The sequence below is a fragment of the Euprymna scolopes genome, chromosome 39 (assembly GCF_053919585.1).
Source record: "Euprymna scolopes isolate OS-2025 chromosome 39, ASM5391958v1, whole genome shotgun sequence".
Classification (NCBI taxonomy): domain Eukaryota; kingdom Metazoa; phylum Mollusca; class Cephalopoda; order Sepiida; family Sepiolidae; genus Euprymna; species Euprymna scolopes.
In genome coordinates, this window is record NC_136520.1 from 69,082,690 (window position 1) to 69,102,108 (window position 19,419).

A 19,419-nucleotide genomic window follows, 5' to 3' on the forward strand; every position below is an offset into this window, starting at 1 on the left:
GCTGCCCTGAGCTATATTCATCCTCCGTTCTGTCTCCATTGGGATCTTCCAACCACTCAGTTAAAATAAAAATAAAATGTAATAAATCCTCTGATGTACGTTTCCATTGTACAGTATATTGATACTCTATGCCTGACTGGGATAACTTCTGTACATTTCTATCAGATCTACTTCTGTGTTCCATGTTTAAAAAGAATGTGTCCTCTATAGTATCAGACCTGACAGAATTGTTAATTGTAGGTATAGACTGTTTCATACCCTTCAAAAAATTCTAGCAAAAGCCTAACAGCCAGCCCCAGGGTTTCTTCAGAATGTGCTGCTGCCATTGCGCACAGAAATCACTATTTCCATTGCTTCCAACTTAATAGATGTACTAAGACTAAAGCTGCCTTTAGGACTGCCAGCATCCACTGTAAAAGAGTAATAAAGCATGCGAGGAAATTGTATGCTCAGTTCATCAAGTTCAAAGTAGCTGAGCAGCAGCTTGGTTCCCATCAGTGTTGGAAAATAATAAACAGTCCCGAATAAAAGCGTGTGCTCTACCCCCACCATCATCAATGGACCTGCGGTAATCTTGTCAGCATTGGATAAATCCAAACTCTTTGCCATGAACTTTGCAGCTAATTCTATGCTAAGCGATCAGGGCTGCCAACCTCCCGTATTTCCTCCTGTGTCTGAAAACACGCTATGCTACATATAAATATCTGTGCTGATGTTGCCAAGCTAATTAAAAATCTCGATTCCAGTAAAGCAACTGGCTCTGATGGCATTCCTATTATAGTGCTCAAAAAGCTTCAACCAGAACTAGTTCCCACACTTACAAAGCTGTTTAAGCATTGTCTAAAGGAGAATTGCTTCCAACACCTTGGAAAACCTCATCAGTATGTCCTGTATTTAAAAATTCAGATAATTGGTCATCTCTCTCTCTCAGTACAGACCAATAATCTGGAATCTGTTCAATAGAGAAGTAGTCAACCACCTCAGCAAAAATAACTTTCTCAATGACATGCAATATGGTTTCCATTCTGCTAACTGATGTGTTAACAGTTATATTTCATAGGATTAGCAAATCTCTCAATAGAGGCTTCCTTTCTAGAGTAATTGCCCTTGACATATCAAAGGCCTTTGATAGGGTATAGCATAAAGGTCTACTCCACAGGATCTCCAGCTATGGTACAGCTGGAAATGTCTTCTCAATTATTAAATCATTTCTCTCTGATAGGTTCATAAAAATAGTGATTGATGGGCAGAAATCAGAAGCTCACAGTATTAATGCTGGAATCCCTCAGGGGTCTATTGTGGACCCAACTCTCTTCTTGATCTACATCAATAATCTCCCAAATCACATCCTAAGATCATTCGTAGGCATTTATGCTGATGACACTACCATCTATGACAACATTTCAAAGGCCGTAAATGACGTAAATGATCTTGAACATGTAGTGCAATGAGGAAAAAGGTGGCTAGTTTATGTATATGCATCTAAGAAGAGAAAGGAAAGAAAAGCAAAGATTTGAAAAACCGGTGGTGAGAGAGATAAAACCGGTGCCGGTGAAAGAGATAAAACCAAAATGCAGGCATAGTTTAGAAAGTACCATGAATAAATGCCTTTTATTAATTTATTTTATTGCAGACTATTATCCTTATCTTTGTTGTTGTTGTTGTTGTTTCACGTTTCGGCCAACTATTCCTCTGGCCTTCGTCAGATAGTAACCGCAACAGGATAGGAACGCTGAATCTCCTAATTGCATTCTCAGCAATTAATGCCTTTCCATAGTTACGACGCTTTGGTCAAGTAAGCCTCTGGCCGGCTTTGGGCAGGATTGAAACCGCTATCTTCAGACAATGCTCAGAGGAATAGTTGTCCAAAACATGAAACAACAACCAAGAACGATAAGGATAATAGTCCGCAATAAATAAATAAATAAATAATACTCATCACAATAATGAATTCCAATTAGAATAATAAATATAAATGCCTTTTGTTTCAACTAAAAAAAAATAAATTGAATTTCTTTCCCTTTTTTTTTTTTGTGCCTTTGCGACTGTCTCTGCATGTCCATTAAAATATTACAAAACATTATTCAGAACCGTTAAAAAAAATTAGACCACGTTACAAGTAGAGATTACGTTAACTAGTATGAATTTCAGCAAGTAGATGTCAGGATAACCTGGCAGCAAATGGAAATAGACCTGCAGCTGGCATGATTGAAGTGTGTGTGTGTGTGTGTGTGTGGTGGTGGTGGGGGGGGGGGAGAGGTCAAGAATTACCTCCCTAGAAAAAACGCACTAAAAATATGGTATTACAAATGATATTACACAGAAATGATGCCATGTACTCTGGGGAGGGGGGGGACACAGAGTTTTTAGTCAGTCAGAGTCAGGAAGCAAGACAGATGATGTGTGTTTCAAAATATAGAACGTTGTCTTTTAATTCTGCCTATGCATTGATGAAGCATAAGTTGTGCAAATTATAATTTGTATGAACGGTTATATTCTTGTATGCCAACACCAACGGCTGGAACAATTGTACGCAAGGTGTTACCAGTAAAAGAAAAACTTTCAAAAAAGAAAATGAATAAATGCTTGTGTATCTATTCCTATTAATGTGGTATCTTTAAAGAAAATATATCTCCGGACATGTCTCTAAAATGTTGGACAACTATCCAGCCGTAAGAGACAATTTTTCTTACACTCCAAGGAGAAGTAACTCATACTGAATATAATTATCACTCAAAAAAATAACAACCAAAATAAGACCAAGTTAGAAAAAAAAAAAAAACAAGTTAAGAAGTAATCAGAATTAGATATTGGTCTCTCCTTCCATTCACAATCTTTCTCTAAATAAAACCTTTGAAAACCAGCATTTCATTCCTGTTACATATTATTTTAAAAGTGCAAGTTTTGTGTTTACGTCTTGTGGAGGTATGCCAGACTTTAAACAAACCCCGATTAGTGATCTGGCTAGTTTTTTTAATAACACAACATTAAAATATAGAGAAAATCTAAAATGGATGTTGTATTGAGGCTCTACCCGTATGTCACCATGTTATGAAAAAAGAAAAAAAAGGAAAAAAAAAAGAAAAAAAGAAAAAAAGGAAAAGAAAAAAAAAAGAAAGAAAAAAAGAAAAAAGAAGAAAAAAAAGAAAAAAAAGAAAAAAAAGAAAAAAAAAAAAAGAAAAAAGAAAGAAAAAAAAAAACGAGTTTCAGAATTAGATATTTGTCTCTCCTCCCATAAACAATCTTTCTCTAAATAAAACCTTTAAAAGACGTCTCCATTGTGTTTCCACGCACGAGTAGATTTGTCTTAAGCTAAACAGGGGATCAACAGCCCATGCATGGAAAAGTGACAATCAAAGAATGAAGACCAGTGATCGCGCACATATGTTAATTCATTTCTTGATTGCTCACAGACAAAAACGCACATATGCACCTAACGCATTTGTTGGAAACGATAATGTGTGAACTGTTTGTGAAATGTTTAAAATGTTACAAAAGTGTTTGTACAAATAGCCGTAATGAGGAAATCGCATGTGGCAAAATCTATTGTTCCATGGCGATCTGTTTCAATGTTGAAAAGACAGATAAGTTTAAAGAAATTTTAAATAATATTTCCCCATTTTGATTGCAATTTTATTTTAAAAGGAATATGGAGTAAAATAACATTGATCATCGTATTTAACTGCAAATATAATAACGAGTTTTCAAAAGTGAATCTCTAATTTGACTGATCCTTCTTTTACTTCAACTCTTGTTAATGTGATGTGGCATTACTCACTTAGTTCTGAGCCGGACATACAGGTCACACCACTAATAAAAAAATTTTTATTTTTAAATCTATGATTTTTATGAAGTACTAACCTTCAAATGACATGTCAAATCTGAGTCCAATCAGATTATTAGTTTACAAATTAGTCATTGCAAATTTTTAAAATAATGGAAAATCTGAATTTCGTGCATTGATAAAGCGTTGCTTTATGATGTAAAAAGTACTATTCAAACAAAGTAACGGCTCAATAAGTGTTATCCAAACTCTAATCCATCATATACTGCCTTCAATCATAGCCATACAGACACATATACTGAATGTCCAGATCACCATTTACGTTCTTTAACTGGAAGCAAGATTTCCAATCAATTAACAGAAAACTTTTTAGCTGATAACACTTCAGCACCATTGTTTCAAAAAAGTTTTATTTTGAAAGAGGGTTTTAACCCATCAAATTTACTTCAGCTCCTGAAATGACTGACAAATGTAAACATTGGATTTTAAATAATATTTCCCCCCTTTTTGATACAAAAAGTATTTTTGCAATCAAAACAGGGAATATTATTTTAAAAGGGACATGCCATCAAATAACATCAATCATTCTGCAACTAGCACTGGTAGCAGCAGCAGCCATTTATGCAAATGAATGATCAAGGATTTTAACCTAAATTTATTTCAGCTGAGATTTCATAGAACTCCAGGATACAGCATTAAAAACTAGTAACAAAATACAGTACAGTATATAATACACATGTATATAATCAAATAACATTATAAATAACACCGTAAGACAGGGCAGAAAAACATTGTATTCCACATCGTAACGTGGAAAAAATGTAGCCTAGGGCTACTGTATCCTGGGGTTCTACTGTATATTATAAATTACATTTGGATTATAAATTTGTGAGTATACTGTAACAAAAATCACTTAGTTTAAAAAAAAAAAGAAAAAAAAAATGTTTTTTATGTTGTTATGTTAATTTAGTTAAATTTATAGAATACATATCTAGTTAAAAGATTCGAACTTGGGTATTAAAAAAAAAAAAAAAAATCAAATGATGCACTAAACAATGCAATTATTTCAAATAACATATTTACACAGGTTTGATCTTTAAAAATAAAAGAAAGGGAGAAAAGAAAATTTTGAAATTGTGAAACTGAATCGACTGAATTTCAACGTATGGTTCCCCCTCGCCAAACTTTCACAAAAAACACTCCACTAGCTACAACCACTAAAAACGATTTCCCCCGCTGTGCCCTAATTCTAAATGCAGATTCCATGAACAAAACTTCTTTCCCAGAACTGTTCCACTATCCTGCTTCCAGGTTAAAAATACAACATGGTAGCCTTCAAATCCAATGTAAACAAGTTCTTGTTGAGCCATCTCCATAAATAATCAAATTTTACCCAATTTACACGATTAACAATTACTACACTACCACTTTACATTCATTAACCCTTATCCTCGAGTGGCCTTTGGGCATTGATAAGTGGTGACTCCCAAGTAAAAAAAAAAAAAAAATTACCTTTGATATTATCACTTTCATTTTCTAAAACTTTATTGCAGTCTTTGATGGCATCATCCCATTGGCTCAGTTTAAGATCTGTAAATAGAAATACATGTTGAGTGACAAAAAGTTTTAAAATGTCTAAAAAAAAATAAATAAATAAAATAAATAAATAAATAAATAATAAAAAATAAAAATATGGTTACATGTCAGTGCAGCTCATCTTTCCAGAAGATCTTTCAAACGACATTAAAAGATTACAAGTCAGTAGTGAGGCGGCATAATTCTGCCTAATTATAAGGATGAAACAAAGTCTTTTCTGAGCTTTATTTTTTTACTTTTTTTTTTTTTTTTTTAAACTTTTTTTATTACTTTTTTAAAATTTATTTATTTATTATCATTATTATATTTTTTTTTACTTTTTTTCACTCCAAACAAGGCATATTGCCACTTGGAATGTAAGGAGCTACTATTTGGAATTGTGTCTAACAGGGAATTGTGGGGGAGTTGAGCAGCTAGATGTCTGTTTACATTACATTTGAACTTTTGCAAGTTAGTACAGTCAGCGAAGCAGGAAACAGTGAGGAAATTCCAAAGTCTAGTAGCCTGATGGAAGAAACTATTGGAGTAGAAAGCTTCCCAGCATCTCAGTGAAGTGGATGAGATTTTGATGCTTGTCGGGAGTATGTACGTCAAGAGACACACAAGTGCTACGAGTTTCATCAGACCATATTCCATTAAAGCACTTGTAAAACAGGCAGTGATGCAAGATTGTGGTGATGGGACAGGGGTTGGAGCTTGGTTGAGTGTTTTCAACATTGTATTTTATTTACCTCCCCGCCAGGAAGTTAGACTAGGATTAAAGTGCTCTGGCCTTCAAAAAAAAAAAAATAAATAAATAAAATGCCTGAGCAGCCCTATCAACATGCCCTGGTAGGGACACCTCAGGTGATTAGCAATAAACTCTTTTTCAAAGTTGGTTGTTTTGTTGGTTGTTTTTGTTTTACGGCATATCAACCCTTTTCGGGTTATTTAATGCCGAATCCAAAGATTTTGAAGAAAAAATTTTTAATAGAATATATTTGTTGTTTTCAAGTCAGTTTCTATTTAACCCATAGTTGGAACCCTAACAGGTACTACCACACCGGGTCAGAGTGGACCTGGGAGCAATGGTAATTAAAGGGTGGCTCCACACTCCCCAAAGCCCGCAAGCTGGGGCCTCACCACTGGATATAGTTTTAGGTCATATCCAGGACCCTTTTTCAGAGATTGAATAGAACCATACCTCAGCAACAAAGTTATTGTCAGACTGATTGTCGAGGGCATATCTCCGATTGATACAAATAGCTACTAAAGCTGTGCCAGATCTACAGTATTCCGAAAGTCATGAAAATGTTGATGGGTCAAAAACTATTTATGTAATGAGGCTGCAATTTTGTGGTTACTGTTATTGAAAAAAGGCATTAAATTTGGAAATATTAGAAGTTGAAATCAAATTTAAAATTTTGACCTTGATGGAATGTTTTAACTTTTAGTGAGTCATTACAGTGAGCAGAACCAAAGTTATTCTCAAAAGTGAGATTTTCACTTTTTCCGTTATCATAACCTAAATATTACAAAATTAAATCTGTTCTAAGTTAGACTTTGACGAATATCTTAACCAAGTTTGGTGACGATTGGTCACATAATGTTAATGCTAAACTGTACACAACCAACCAAGTCAACCAAAACAACATATTTTTTTAAGGAAATAAATGGTAAGACTTTATTAGGTGGACCCCACTCACCACCTTCTAAAAATATTCTTAATTTTACAAATAGTTTAATGTAGCGAGTTTGTTCACGCTCTCCAACGTAGTTATCTCCAAAAGTGAGATCTTCACCTTTTCTGTTATCTTATTTTAATCTGTTCTAAGTTAATGACTTTGATGAATATTTTGAGTAAGTTTGGTGAGGATTAGTCAAGCGATGTGGACACGAAGCTGTACACAAACAAACAGCGACAAACCAACCAACTCAACCAAGACACAACATATTTTTTGGAGGCAATGAATGATGAAACTTTATTTTATTGACTCCACCCGCCATCCTCTAAAAATGTTCTTAATTTTAAAAATGGTTTGATGTCATAAGTTTGTTCACTCTCCAACAAAGAAAACAAGTAAAGCAAGAGTTGTTCTCATCCTGTGATCCCCAAGACTGGAATAACGTAAACAATTATTAATCATAAGTTTTGTTGGTGAAATTACAGATTGAGAGACGATAACGAATTTGTGTACAAGACATTGGCGATGGATGAGAATTCAAATGAGGTTATCGAAAAGTTTTACCGATACCATTGAAATCCAGGGTAAAGCAGGTGCTAGTGTGAAAGTTAGGAGTAGATGGAGTTCAGATAACTTCTGCTAATACCAAGGTTGCAGAGTCAGATGGTAAAAGTCCGACTCCGACTCCTAGGATGCCAACTCCAACTTCGTTGATATCTTCAACTACGACTCCTTGACCCCTATGTGGAAATCTATTCTGCAGATCCATATACCAGCCTCCCACACCTATTCAACAAGCATTTTATAAATACTTTTCACGTATATTATTTTTTACATTTAACATTCACTTGTATGATAAATATACTCACGTATAAACTCAACCAGCTTTATAGAATAACTTAAGATAACAAAGGGATGAAAAAATTTACAATGAAATTCTATTATTTTATCAATTCAAAAGGGAAACAATATTTAGGGATGGGGAAACCTCTTTAGGCAATGGCATTTCGAAGCCAAATGCTTCTCATCAGAAGAGGGGAGTAAAGACACATTATATAGAAAAGAAATTTTTTAAAAGATAATATTGCCTTTATGGAAAGAGGATCAAAGGAAAAACAGGAAAAAGCTATAAAGGGCTATAATAGAATGCGTTGCTTCTTATTGATTTAGGCCTGTTTTTTTTTTCGGATAAGAATGTAATTCTGGATCAGTCCCGGACTAATCAAATTGCCAAATTCCATTTGATTCAGAAACTGGATAGGATTTGCAGTGATCTGATGAACTGAAATATCTTCATGAAGTAGAAGCATTGCAGTACAGTACAAAATATGATATATCTCCAAAAAAATAAAAGCAAAATCATACAAAAACTGCTAAATTGTGCAACTGGTAAAACTAAACAGGAAAATCATGTAAAAAAAAAAATTTATTGAACTTAAGGAGTTGGAGTCGGATAAAGAAATTCCGACTCCGATTCCTAGTACTGTCTCTGATGTATCGTTATTTTCATTGAAAGTGTTCGACTGAACTTCAGTCTATGGTCCCCCCTCACCAAACTTTCACAAGAAACACCCGTCTAGCTGAAAACACTATCAATAATTTCCCCCCACTCTTTATCTGTGCCTAAATCTAAACGTAGATTCCATGAGCAAAGCTTCTTTCTTAGAACTGCACGCCTATGGAATTGTCTTCAGTTTTCCTGCTTTCTAGCCGACTACAATATGGTTGTCTTCAAGTCTAACGTAAACAAGTTTTTGATGAGCCGTTCCATATAAGTTAACAAATTTACCGAATTTCCATTACTAACGATTATTACTATATTGTCCAAATGACTACTGTACACTCTTTAACACTTATCCTCGAGTGGCCTCTTGGCCTTGATAATGTGGTGATGCCTGTGTAAAAAAAAAAATTTTAAAAATCCGACTGACTCCAGCTAAAACCATGACTCCACAATCTTGGCTAATACTAATCAGCATCGCTTTATTAATGTTTACCAAGCAAAAAGTCTATCAGGCAAAAAGTCTATCAGGCAAAAAGTCTATCAGGCATGCTATGCAGTGTGATAATGTACAGAAGCAAAACCTGGTCAGTGAGAGTTTATAACTAGAAAGAAATGTAACAAGAATTTTTATAATAGATGCGAAACACAAATCTCAAAGACAGGTGTAGATCTGATGACCTTAGAGGTACGAGGTGCCTTCAATAATTTTTCAGATTTTTCCATATGAGCATTTTTATAGATAGTATTCACATGAAACTTTAGACCCCTTCAAAGTAATCTCCTCCGGCTGCAACGCACTTGTACTGTTCCAACAACTTCTGGAAAGCCCCCATAGAAGTCCTCCTGTGTGAGCATGTTAATGACCCTCGTCACAGCCTCTTTCATCTCCTTAATTGTCTTAGAACAACAGCCTCTAAGGTTTTCCTTGAGCTTAGAGAATAACCAAAAGTCACGAGGAGCAAAGTCTGGACTATAGGGAGGGTGAGGAACTGTCTTGATGCTCATCTTGGTCAAATAGTCTGTGACAAAGATGGCGTCATGAACTAGTGCATTCGCACAAATTTTCCGCATCTTCAGTTAATCGCGAATAATTGCGTGTACAGTTCCCACACTGACATCAAACTGTGCACTTATTGTTTCTATAGACACACGACGGTCCTTATCTATGAAATTCTGTATTTGGCCAATGAACGCTAATGTTCTGACTTTCTTACTTCTCCCACACCTCTCATCACAGACTGTCTGCTTTCCTTAAATCTCTTATGCCACTCAAAAACTGATGCTCAATTCATGCAAGACGGTCCAAAAGCAGTCCGAAGCATTCAATACGTTCCTCTGCCATTTTTTTCAAATTTAAAACAAAATTTTATTGCATATCATTCTTCTAAAATGCCCCAGTGTCCCGATTGCATTTTTGAAATTCACCAGCTGTGACAATCAGGCTCTAGTAGGGTGTATTCCAATTCCTACTGTAGCTGCTTATTTGAACCTAAATCATAAAAATTGGTTTGTCATCTCATCAGATGTATAGCAATGATCAAGAGTCTACGACAATTTTAATGCCTGTACAAAAACAGTCTGGAAACTTATTTAAGACACCTCGTCATAGATTAAATCTTAACAGTATAGGGAGATGTGTGCTAAACAAGAGACTTTCCTGGTATGGTCACATTGCAAAAAAAAAAATGGATGGAAATTCTTAGGTTCGTAGATGTAGAACAGGAGAAGGCCAAGGAAAATAATTATGGCGTAATGAGAAAGAGGGATAAATAAAGATCTGGTCAGAAATAGATTAGTTTGGAGGTCAATTTCTAAAAGCTGCCCAACACATGCCAGTATTTAAAATTGATGTTATGGTGATGATGATAAAGAAAAGATGAAGATGTTTGGAAAAGGGTTACTTACATACAAGCGCCCGATTGTTGTACACAACATCTGAAGGGCAAATAGATAAACTCCGGTTATAATAGATTACAGCTTCATTATAGTCGGAACTTTTGAAGGCCTGCACAAGATGAAGAAAAAAAAAAAAAAATGATTTCAAATACATTTAAAATACATGTGTTTTTTTTTTAGGTGGGCGGGCATCTTCTATATGAAGCAAAGTTCGATATATACGCATCACAGCATCAGAATAAGCACCTTTGATCCCATCATTGATGTCTGAAGTACATAAACCTTTTTTTTAAAACTCATATAAATAGAAATTTTGTCAATCTATCAGTCATAATTTTTGTTAAGCACAAGCTGAGCATGCAGAGTCCCTCTCCACAAGTGAAAAATTTACTTTCACCATGACTAATGTTTGTGTGAAATTCAAAAATAGATCAAGGCATAGTTATTGAGAACAGTGTGAACAACCAAACGGACGAACGATTTTGGGGCAATTTTACCCCGATAATGGCTCCTAGGGGGACAACCAGAGTTATTCCGGAAAATCTGTTCTGGCAAAAATTTACTTTCACCATGACTAATGTTTGTGCAAAATTTCCAAAAAATCCAAAGTGTGGTTATTGAGAAAAGATGGACAAGAGTGAATTACTAGGCCAATTCTTCCTTTGTCGGAGGACCAATAATAAATATATTGCAAAATTTGTTTAACTACTTTTAGAAATGGAAAATATTACATTAACAGTAAATGGCTTTGTTTGGAAGCAATAAATCTAAATTACAGTATTGCATTTTAATTTCTTTAGATTATTTTCATTATCAACATTATTTCTCTACATATTATTGCGAAAGCTAGTGAGAGGAGAGGATTATGCAGGATCAAGAATGTCATTTTTTGTTCTATTCATTTTGTTCTACTCGGTGTTGTCTCGGAGCAATAAATGTAAAACTGCAGGACAACTCCAGTAAATAAATTAGGTATATTTTTTCAATAAACTAAAACAAGACAAATAGGTTGAGCAGAGGAAACAGAAAGGTTTGGAAAGAAGGAAGGAAAAATGAGTGAGAGTGGAAAGAAAGATAAAGAGATGGTTAGAGGGAAAGGGAGAGATAGAAGTCTTCATATGAAGATGTTTTTCAGCAGAAAATGATTTCCAGACGGAAAATCAAGCTAGCCACCAAAGGTCTACTAAACACTCATCTGCACTATTCTCCTCTATGATTGTAGCCGATAAAAACTGCTGATCTTCGCAGACTAGAGGATATTGATCATTTCTGTCTGCATTGCACCCTGCATATGTCTTGGCAACACTTCCTGCCGAACGCAGGGGTCCAAGCATAGTGCCATATCACCTCCCTTCAGTGGGTTCTTCTCACAACACACATTTGCTAGGTTAGTCACGCCCTCCACTGTCAACAAGGTGATCTCATCAGAGAAGCCATCAATCCGGTTCCTCCTTGGGACTGGAAGAAGCGATGCGGCAGCCAGCTTAAAATGTGGCTCAGAGCGGTTAAGAAAGATATCGAACCGATTATTGAAAAGTATACAATAAAAATTAACAAAATTAGTAAAAGATAAAAATAACACAATTAGTTTTTATTTGTACTTTTACTAACAAAATTAAAAAATAAATTTTTTTTATTTTATTTGAAATTTTATAATAAATATGTTTACGAAATTATAAAAATAAGTTTTTTTAATTTTAGAAATATAAGTTTTTTATTTGAATTTATAAAATAAATATACGTTTATGAAAGCATAAAAATAAAATTATTGAAACCAAAACAACAAAAAATTCAAACATTGTAAAAAAAAAGCATATCCAATACATAATATTCCCAAAATAGTTTTATAAGATTTTAAAAAGTGTTTTGAATAAGTTTTTTTAAAAAACAGAGTGCAAAAAGTGTTTTAAATAATTCTTTAAAAAAAAAAATAAATAAATAAAATAAAACTAACTTCAATAATTCTTAATCAAAATAAGACTGAAAAAACTTTTCATTGATTATTAAATAAAAAAATATGCTCGTAAAAACGTAATAAAACAAAAAAGAAAAAAAAAGGAGTACATGCACAGGGGAGATATAAGCGTGAGAGAAAAAAGTGAAGGAACTGATCTGCCTTGTCACCGTTTCCAGTAGCACTATGCCGGAAGTTAGGAAGTGCATTAGCTAACTATTACCTCTTTTAGAATTATAACTATTGATTCATTTGGAGTAAAACAAAGTTTCAGAATTCATGCTTATCATAATCATTAATCACTTTTTCAGGATTTTAAGGAACTCGTACGCCAGCAACCACTGTAAAAGAGTAATAAAAAATGCAAGAGAGCTATATGCTCAGTCCGTTAAATCCAAAGTAGCTGAGCTTGGTTCCCACCAGTTTTGGCAAATAACAAATAGGATCCTGAACAGAAGCTTGCGTTCTATTCCAACCATTATCAATGGACCAGAGGTCATCTCATCGGCATCAAACATCGCCAAACTATTTGTCAAGAACTTTGCAGCAAATTCTACTCTTTGCAACGAAGGCCATTAACTATGTATTTCCTCCTATAACACACAACACACTAGGTAACATATAAATATCTGTGCGTGAGGTCGCCAAGCTAATCAAGAACCTTGATTCCAGTAAAGCAACTGGCCCTGATGGTATTCCAATTATAGTGTTACAAAAGCTTCAACTAGAGCTTGCCCCCATACTTACAAAACTCTTTAAGCGCTGCCTTAAGGAAAAGTGCTTTCCAACACCCTGGAAAACCTCATCAGTATGCCCTGTATTTAAGAATTCTGGTGATAAGTCATCTCCCTCTCAGTACAGACCAATAAGTTTTCTGTATGTCATGAGTAAGCTGCTGGAATCCATATTAAATAGAGAAGTAGTCAACCACCTCAGCAGAAATAACCTTCTTAGTGACATGCAATATGGTTTCCGTTCTGTTAGATCTACAGCAGATGTGATAATGGTTATATCTCACAGGATTAATGACTCTCTCGACAAAGGCTTCCTTTCTAGGGCAACTGCTCTTCACATATCAAAGGTCTTCGATAAGGTATGGCATAAAGACCTACTTCACAAGATTTCCAGCTACGGTATTACTGGAAATGTTTTCTCAATCATTAAATCATTTCTCTCTGATAGGCTCATAAGAGTAGTGGTTGATGGGCAGAAATCAGAGGCCCAAAGTATTAATGCTGGAGTCCATCAGGAGTCCATCCTTGGCCCAACTCTCTTCCTGATCTACATCAATGATCTCCCAAAACATATACTTAAATCATTCGTTGACATCTATGCTGATGACACGACCATCTGTGGCAACACATCAAAGGCCGTAAGTGACAAAGTTCTCTCTGATTCTCTCTCCTCTGATTTTGAGCGCGTGGTACATTGGGGAAAGAGGTGGCTGGTTACTTTTAATGCATCTAAAACCAAGCTCTTATCTTTACATCATAAACGCTCTGATCCCCATCTGGCATCAATTGAAATGGATGGCTCTCATCTAGAGGAGGCTCCATGTTTTGATAAGCTTCTGGGCTTGACCTTTACTCCTGATCTGAAATGGAACACGTACATCAAGTTTGTTGCCAAGGTCACTGGGAAAATAGTGGGATCCTTCTACTGCTCCAGAAGATATCTTATTAATGATGCAATTCTCTATCTATATAAAAGCCAAGTACGTCCAAGGATGGAATACTGCTGCCACATCTGGGCAGGAGCTTCACAAGGACTTGTCCTGCCTTGATATAGTTTAAAATAGACTTCATGGCTTAGTGGGGGATGCCCTTTTCTCTTCCCTGCAACCTCTCTCCCACAGAAGAGACGTTGCGAGCATGTCTTTGTTTTATCGTTATTTCCATGGCAAGTGCTCGTCTGAGCTCCAATCTCTGCCCCCCCTTCGCCAATCTTTTACGAAAAACACCCATTTAGCTGAAACCACTGTCAATAATTTTCCCTACTCTTTATCTGTGCCTAAATCAAAAGTAGATTCCATGAACAAAGCTTCTTTCTTAGAACTGCACGCATGTGGAACTCTCTGCCGCTTGCCTGTTTCCCTCCTGACTTCAACTTGGATGTCTTTAAGTCCAACATAAACAAATACCTGATGAACTGCCCCCTTAAGTAATGACACTTTATCAAATCTCCAATACTAACGAATAATACAACACTACCCCATTGATTACACACAATGACCCTTATCCCCGAATAGCTTCTGGGCCTGGATAAATGGTGACCTCCTTGTAAAAAAAAAATTCATGTCTACTGTCACTTTGTTGGTTGATAAGTTGAAAATCAGATTAATCCACATACCTAACTACCATTAAAAAGTATCTTAGTGATATTGTACTGCTGCAATATGCAATGCAATATATTTTAAATTTACATAGCTATTGATTCATTTGGATTGATAAACAATTCTAAAATTAATACATACCATAATCATAAACAACTTTTATGGTTTTAAGTAACCTATAAATTAATTCATGTCATTTAAAACTCGGCATACTAGTGATTTCAAAAGCATATAAAATATTTTTTACCATAGTTTGGTATGCGGATTACAGCAGTTTTGGAGATACTTAGCACTAGATATGATTTTTCTAGGCAAAAACCCTAAAAGTGAGTTTGAAAACTGAGAAAATAGTGTTAGGCAGCATATTTGAGTGATAGAATAATGACTTGCACAAAAAAAACAAAACAAACTCTACAAACAAATTCAACAGGCTCAAAAATAACTTTTAAGATGTTTTTGGAAAAAGTTTTCTAGGTAAATACGCAAGATTGTGAAAACTTGAATTTTCATAACTTCAATTTGCTATATTTTTTAACTGATTGAGATATTTAATTCATAGATATTGAACTGCTATTTTTTTGCAAAGTTTTGCAATATTTTTCATTTGAGTAACTTTAATTTTCACCGATGGGTACCCCATAGCCAATTGTGTAACATTGGAAATTATTTTAAGAATTCCAAATAATTTATTTTACTTTAACTATATATTGGCATTAAAAACAATCTAATTATATATATACTATACTAAAATCTGAACTTACAGGACCCATAATTCTATTATTCAGAAATGAAAAAATTCATTTATTTAAAAATAAAGTTTGATATGATTTATTCTGTAATGATTTTTAGTAGGTTAGGAAATGTTTACAATATGTCGTTCTCCCCTAAATTCAACAAGTTTTAATAATTTAATGACAACTATTGACTGAAACCATTTAATGGAACTTAATGCATGCATTCACATTATTACAGTATATTACGGCTCGTGTAATGTATGCGTTTACGTTTATTTGGATTCATTGGACTACGGTTTTCATTTTGAGTGTGATTTAACCTCCAACCTTCTTCAGGTGTATCTTGTTGAACTTGAGAATGTTTCTGTCGAACTCGGGAATTTAGACGGAATTTTGAGTGGAACCCTTTATTTACACTACCCCCATTAAAGGGTTCCGCTTGAAATTACGTCCAAATTCCCGAGTTCAACAAAATCATTTCTGAGTTCGACAAGAAACACCCGTCTAGCTGAAAACACTATCAATAATTCCCCCCCACTCTTTATCTGTGCCTATATCTAAACGTAGATTCCATGAGCAAAGCTTCTTTCTTAGAACTGCACGCCTATGGAATTGTCTTCAGTTTTCCTGCTTTTTAGCTGACTACAATATGGTTGTCTTCAAGTCTAATGTAAACAAGATTTTGATGAGCCGTTCCATATAAGTTAACAAATTTACCGAATTTCCATTACTAACGATTATTACTATATTGTCCAATTGACTACTGTACACTCTTTAACACTTCCTCGAGTGGCCTTTTGGCCTTGATAAGTGAGGATGCCTATGTAAAAAAAAAAAAAAAGGGTCAGGTGTAAAAACAGTAACTGCACCTGGAATCTACAGAATGTCATTGATCAGAATGTCTGAAGTCTATATATGAAAATTGAATAGACCACACTTGTGTAAATGCACATATAATTGCTCGTGGATGCCCAGAAATAATTTATGATATTCTTACAAAAAAACCCCAAAAAAAACAAAAACAAAACAATAAAAAGGAAATTATCTGTGCAGGAAAGAGTCATGAGGCAGACCATTTAACTTGTCTTAAATCTACAGTCGACTTATACACAGGTAATACCTAAAATGACAATTTTTGGTCTTAAAATACACATATACACAAGTATATACGGTAATCAAGTCCTGCTATAAAGAATAATGAAGAAATAAACTTTTTTAAAAGGATTTCTTAACTGATATTTCATCGTTTATAAATTTTCAAATGAAATCAAAAATGATAGTGCTTATGACCCAATGATTAATTTAAAATCAGGAATACATTGCAATAAAAATGTTAAACAAACAATATCAACCAACCTCATTTCCTTTATCCTTTTCTCTGGTGGCCAACGCCTGTTTTGTGTTTTCCAGTTTATCTGCAAAGAAAACAGAAAAAGTTGAGAGTAACAGAGAATGAAAGAGAGAAAAAAAAGACAATATTGAGAAAAAAAAAGAAAGAGAATGAGAGAGACTTAGCTTCAACTATTCACAGATAAACAAAAAATCTCACCTGGACTAACATTGACAGTTTCAGATAAATTACAAACTGTTTTTTTGACTTTCTTCTTTTCTGTTTTTTCGTCGGCTTTTTTTAGTTCGCTTTCAATATCAAATCTGAAAATATTTGTAAATATATTTCAATTATTAATGTACAGTTCATAGTTAATCTATAAATAGACATGAACATACACACACACACACATAATAATAATAATGTGGCAATAGTAGCTTACATGTACAAATTACCTATGCACTTTTGGTGGCAGCAAAAATATTTAAGCTAAAAGTGTATCTGGTTTTGATTTAATCAAAACGAAAAAGTAAAAAAAAAAACAAAAAAAAAAAAACATACATAAATAATCCATCATCTATATAATTGCATTTTTTTTTTTATAAACAAAAATGATGAGAAAATAATTGTGAATAATCCGTTAACATTTTAAATTCAGTAACAAAAATAATAAAAAGAAATCAAGAATTATAATTTTGTTATTGACTTTGTTATCCTAAATTTGAAAATTTTGATCCGTACACTAAAAACTAGACATAATAATGATATCAAATAAAAATCATCATCATATTTTAACTCAAGAATATAAAAAGCATTACGTCCTTTATAACTAAAATATACAAATAAATTGCTTCACTGCATCCCGAACAATGCCAGGTAGGTAACAGTAAGTTAATAATAAAATATCTTTTTAGTAAATGATTGATCTATATGTATGCAAGAAAAATATCTTGGAAAAAAAAAAAAAAAAAAAAAAAAAAGAATCACACTTATTAAAAAAAAAATACAGAAAAATCTTTGATGTATGTATTCGTCACATTAAAAAAAATCACAAATTAATCAAGTAGTTTTTTTTAACTAAGAAAATAAAAAGTTATGATCTTTAGGAACTTTAATACTAAATGTATCCATTTTGATTTTGGTCTTGATAGTTCAAATTGAATTATCTCCCTCTTATTTATTCAACATGGCCGATCAAAAATCCTCCATCTTGCTTGTATTTTCTTAGTTGAAAAAAAAAAAAATACATATACTTGATTAATTTACGTGATTTTTCGAATACAACATCTTTGTTCCAACAGTTTGTATGTCATAACATTTTTTTTTTTTTTCAGTAAGTTTAATTGTAAGAAAGCACAAAAAAGATTGCAGAGAAAATCAGACAAAATGTAGCAAGACGAATTCCAAACTACAATCACAATGTTAGTAATTAAAAAATATTACCATGCACAAACGAGATAAAATCGTTGAACACATTAGAAAAAAAAAAGAGGGGGAGCTAGATTTATACAAGACAACGTTCACATTCCTGTGTTAGCTTAATTTTTTGAGTTGTTTTTTTAAAACAGTTTTTTATAAAGAGAAGGCAAAAAAAAAAAAAAAAGAAATCAAATATAAAGAAGTAAAATATTTTTTTTTGAAGATTTTCTATGTTTTGTGATCAATTTTTCCTTTTCAAAAAATCATTTTAAATAACATTCACCATTAAAGGAGTTTTTTTTATTTTTAAATGATGCATCCGATTATCTCTATAAGGGACATTGTCCTTCAGTCTGTCACAGTTAAATTTGAAATAGCATTTTCCTCAATCTGTCAAAGTTAATTTTTTACTAAAACAAATCAGGTTAGCTTGTTTAAATCAGATAAAAAGTGAGTTTGTGTAAAGCCTATGAAATTAAAAAAAAAAAATCAAAAACAGAATCCAAAATTAGTTTTTTGTTTGATAAAGAAAAACAAACAGAAAATCAGCTAAAATTTACACTGATTCTATAAATTCTTCAGATTAAATTAGAACACCCAAGGAAGCACACAGAGGAAAACATTTAGTCAAAATGTAGTCAATCATAAAGAAAACCACAAATAACAAGATATCAATACTATGTTAATGTTCTTAAAATTACATACATATACATATATATGAGAGTAGTAAAAAAGTAAAGCCTCCTATTTTTTTTTAAACTCAAGTTGAAGAACTATGAAGGCAGGAGCAGTGCAATTGAAATGAGACACCTTTTGTGCTCTAGAATTTATTTTTCTACATAGTTACTACCATTTTCAGTGCAATTTTGCCAAGAATTCAACGACACATTTCTGTTTCTGATGCACATCCATGCCAGGGTTGTTTTCTTAAGAGTCTCACACTGTCAATATCTATAACAGAGAAATGAAACTTTCATGAATGCATAAGTTCAGTCATCATAACGCAATTGGCAATTCATTTTGATCTATTAAGGCGGAATAAAAATAGGAGGCATTAATTTTGGAACACCCTTCATATACACATTGGTAAGAGTATAATATCTTTATAATAAAGCTAGACGTGTGTGTATCTTTCTGTACTCAAATAGGTTCTTAGATGTTTTTCTATTATAATAAACTGACCACATGCAATGGTAGAAGAAGTAT

General features: G+C 33.5%; 1 protein-coding gene across 7 annotated transcripts in view; it reads right to left on the minus strand.

The window, feature by feature from the left end:
- LOC145263835 (sperm-associated antigen 1-like) overlaps window positions 1-19,419 on the minus strand; it is a 135,668-nt gene that overhangs the window by 43,570 nt on the left and 72,679 nt on the right. For all 7 annotated transcript variants that reach the window (XM_080120908.1, XM_080120907.1, XM_080120904.1 and 4 more), the window contains 4 exons: window positions 17,014-17,117; window positions 16,821-16,879; window positions 10,454-10,553; window positions 5,297-5,374 (listed from right to left, as the gene is read on the minus strand). In XM_080120908.1, coding sequence (XP_079977034.1) covers window positions 5,297-5,374; window positions 10,454-10,553; window positions 16,821-16,879; window positions 17,014-17,117 — 341 coding nt within the window. The remainder of the gene's footprint in view (window positions 1-5,296; window positions 5,375-10,453; window positions 10,554-16,820; window positions 16,880-17,013; window positions 17,118-19,419) is intronic.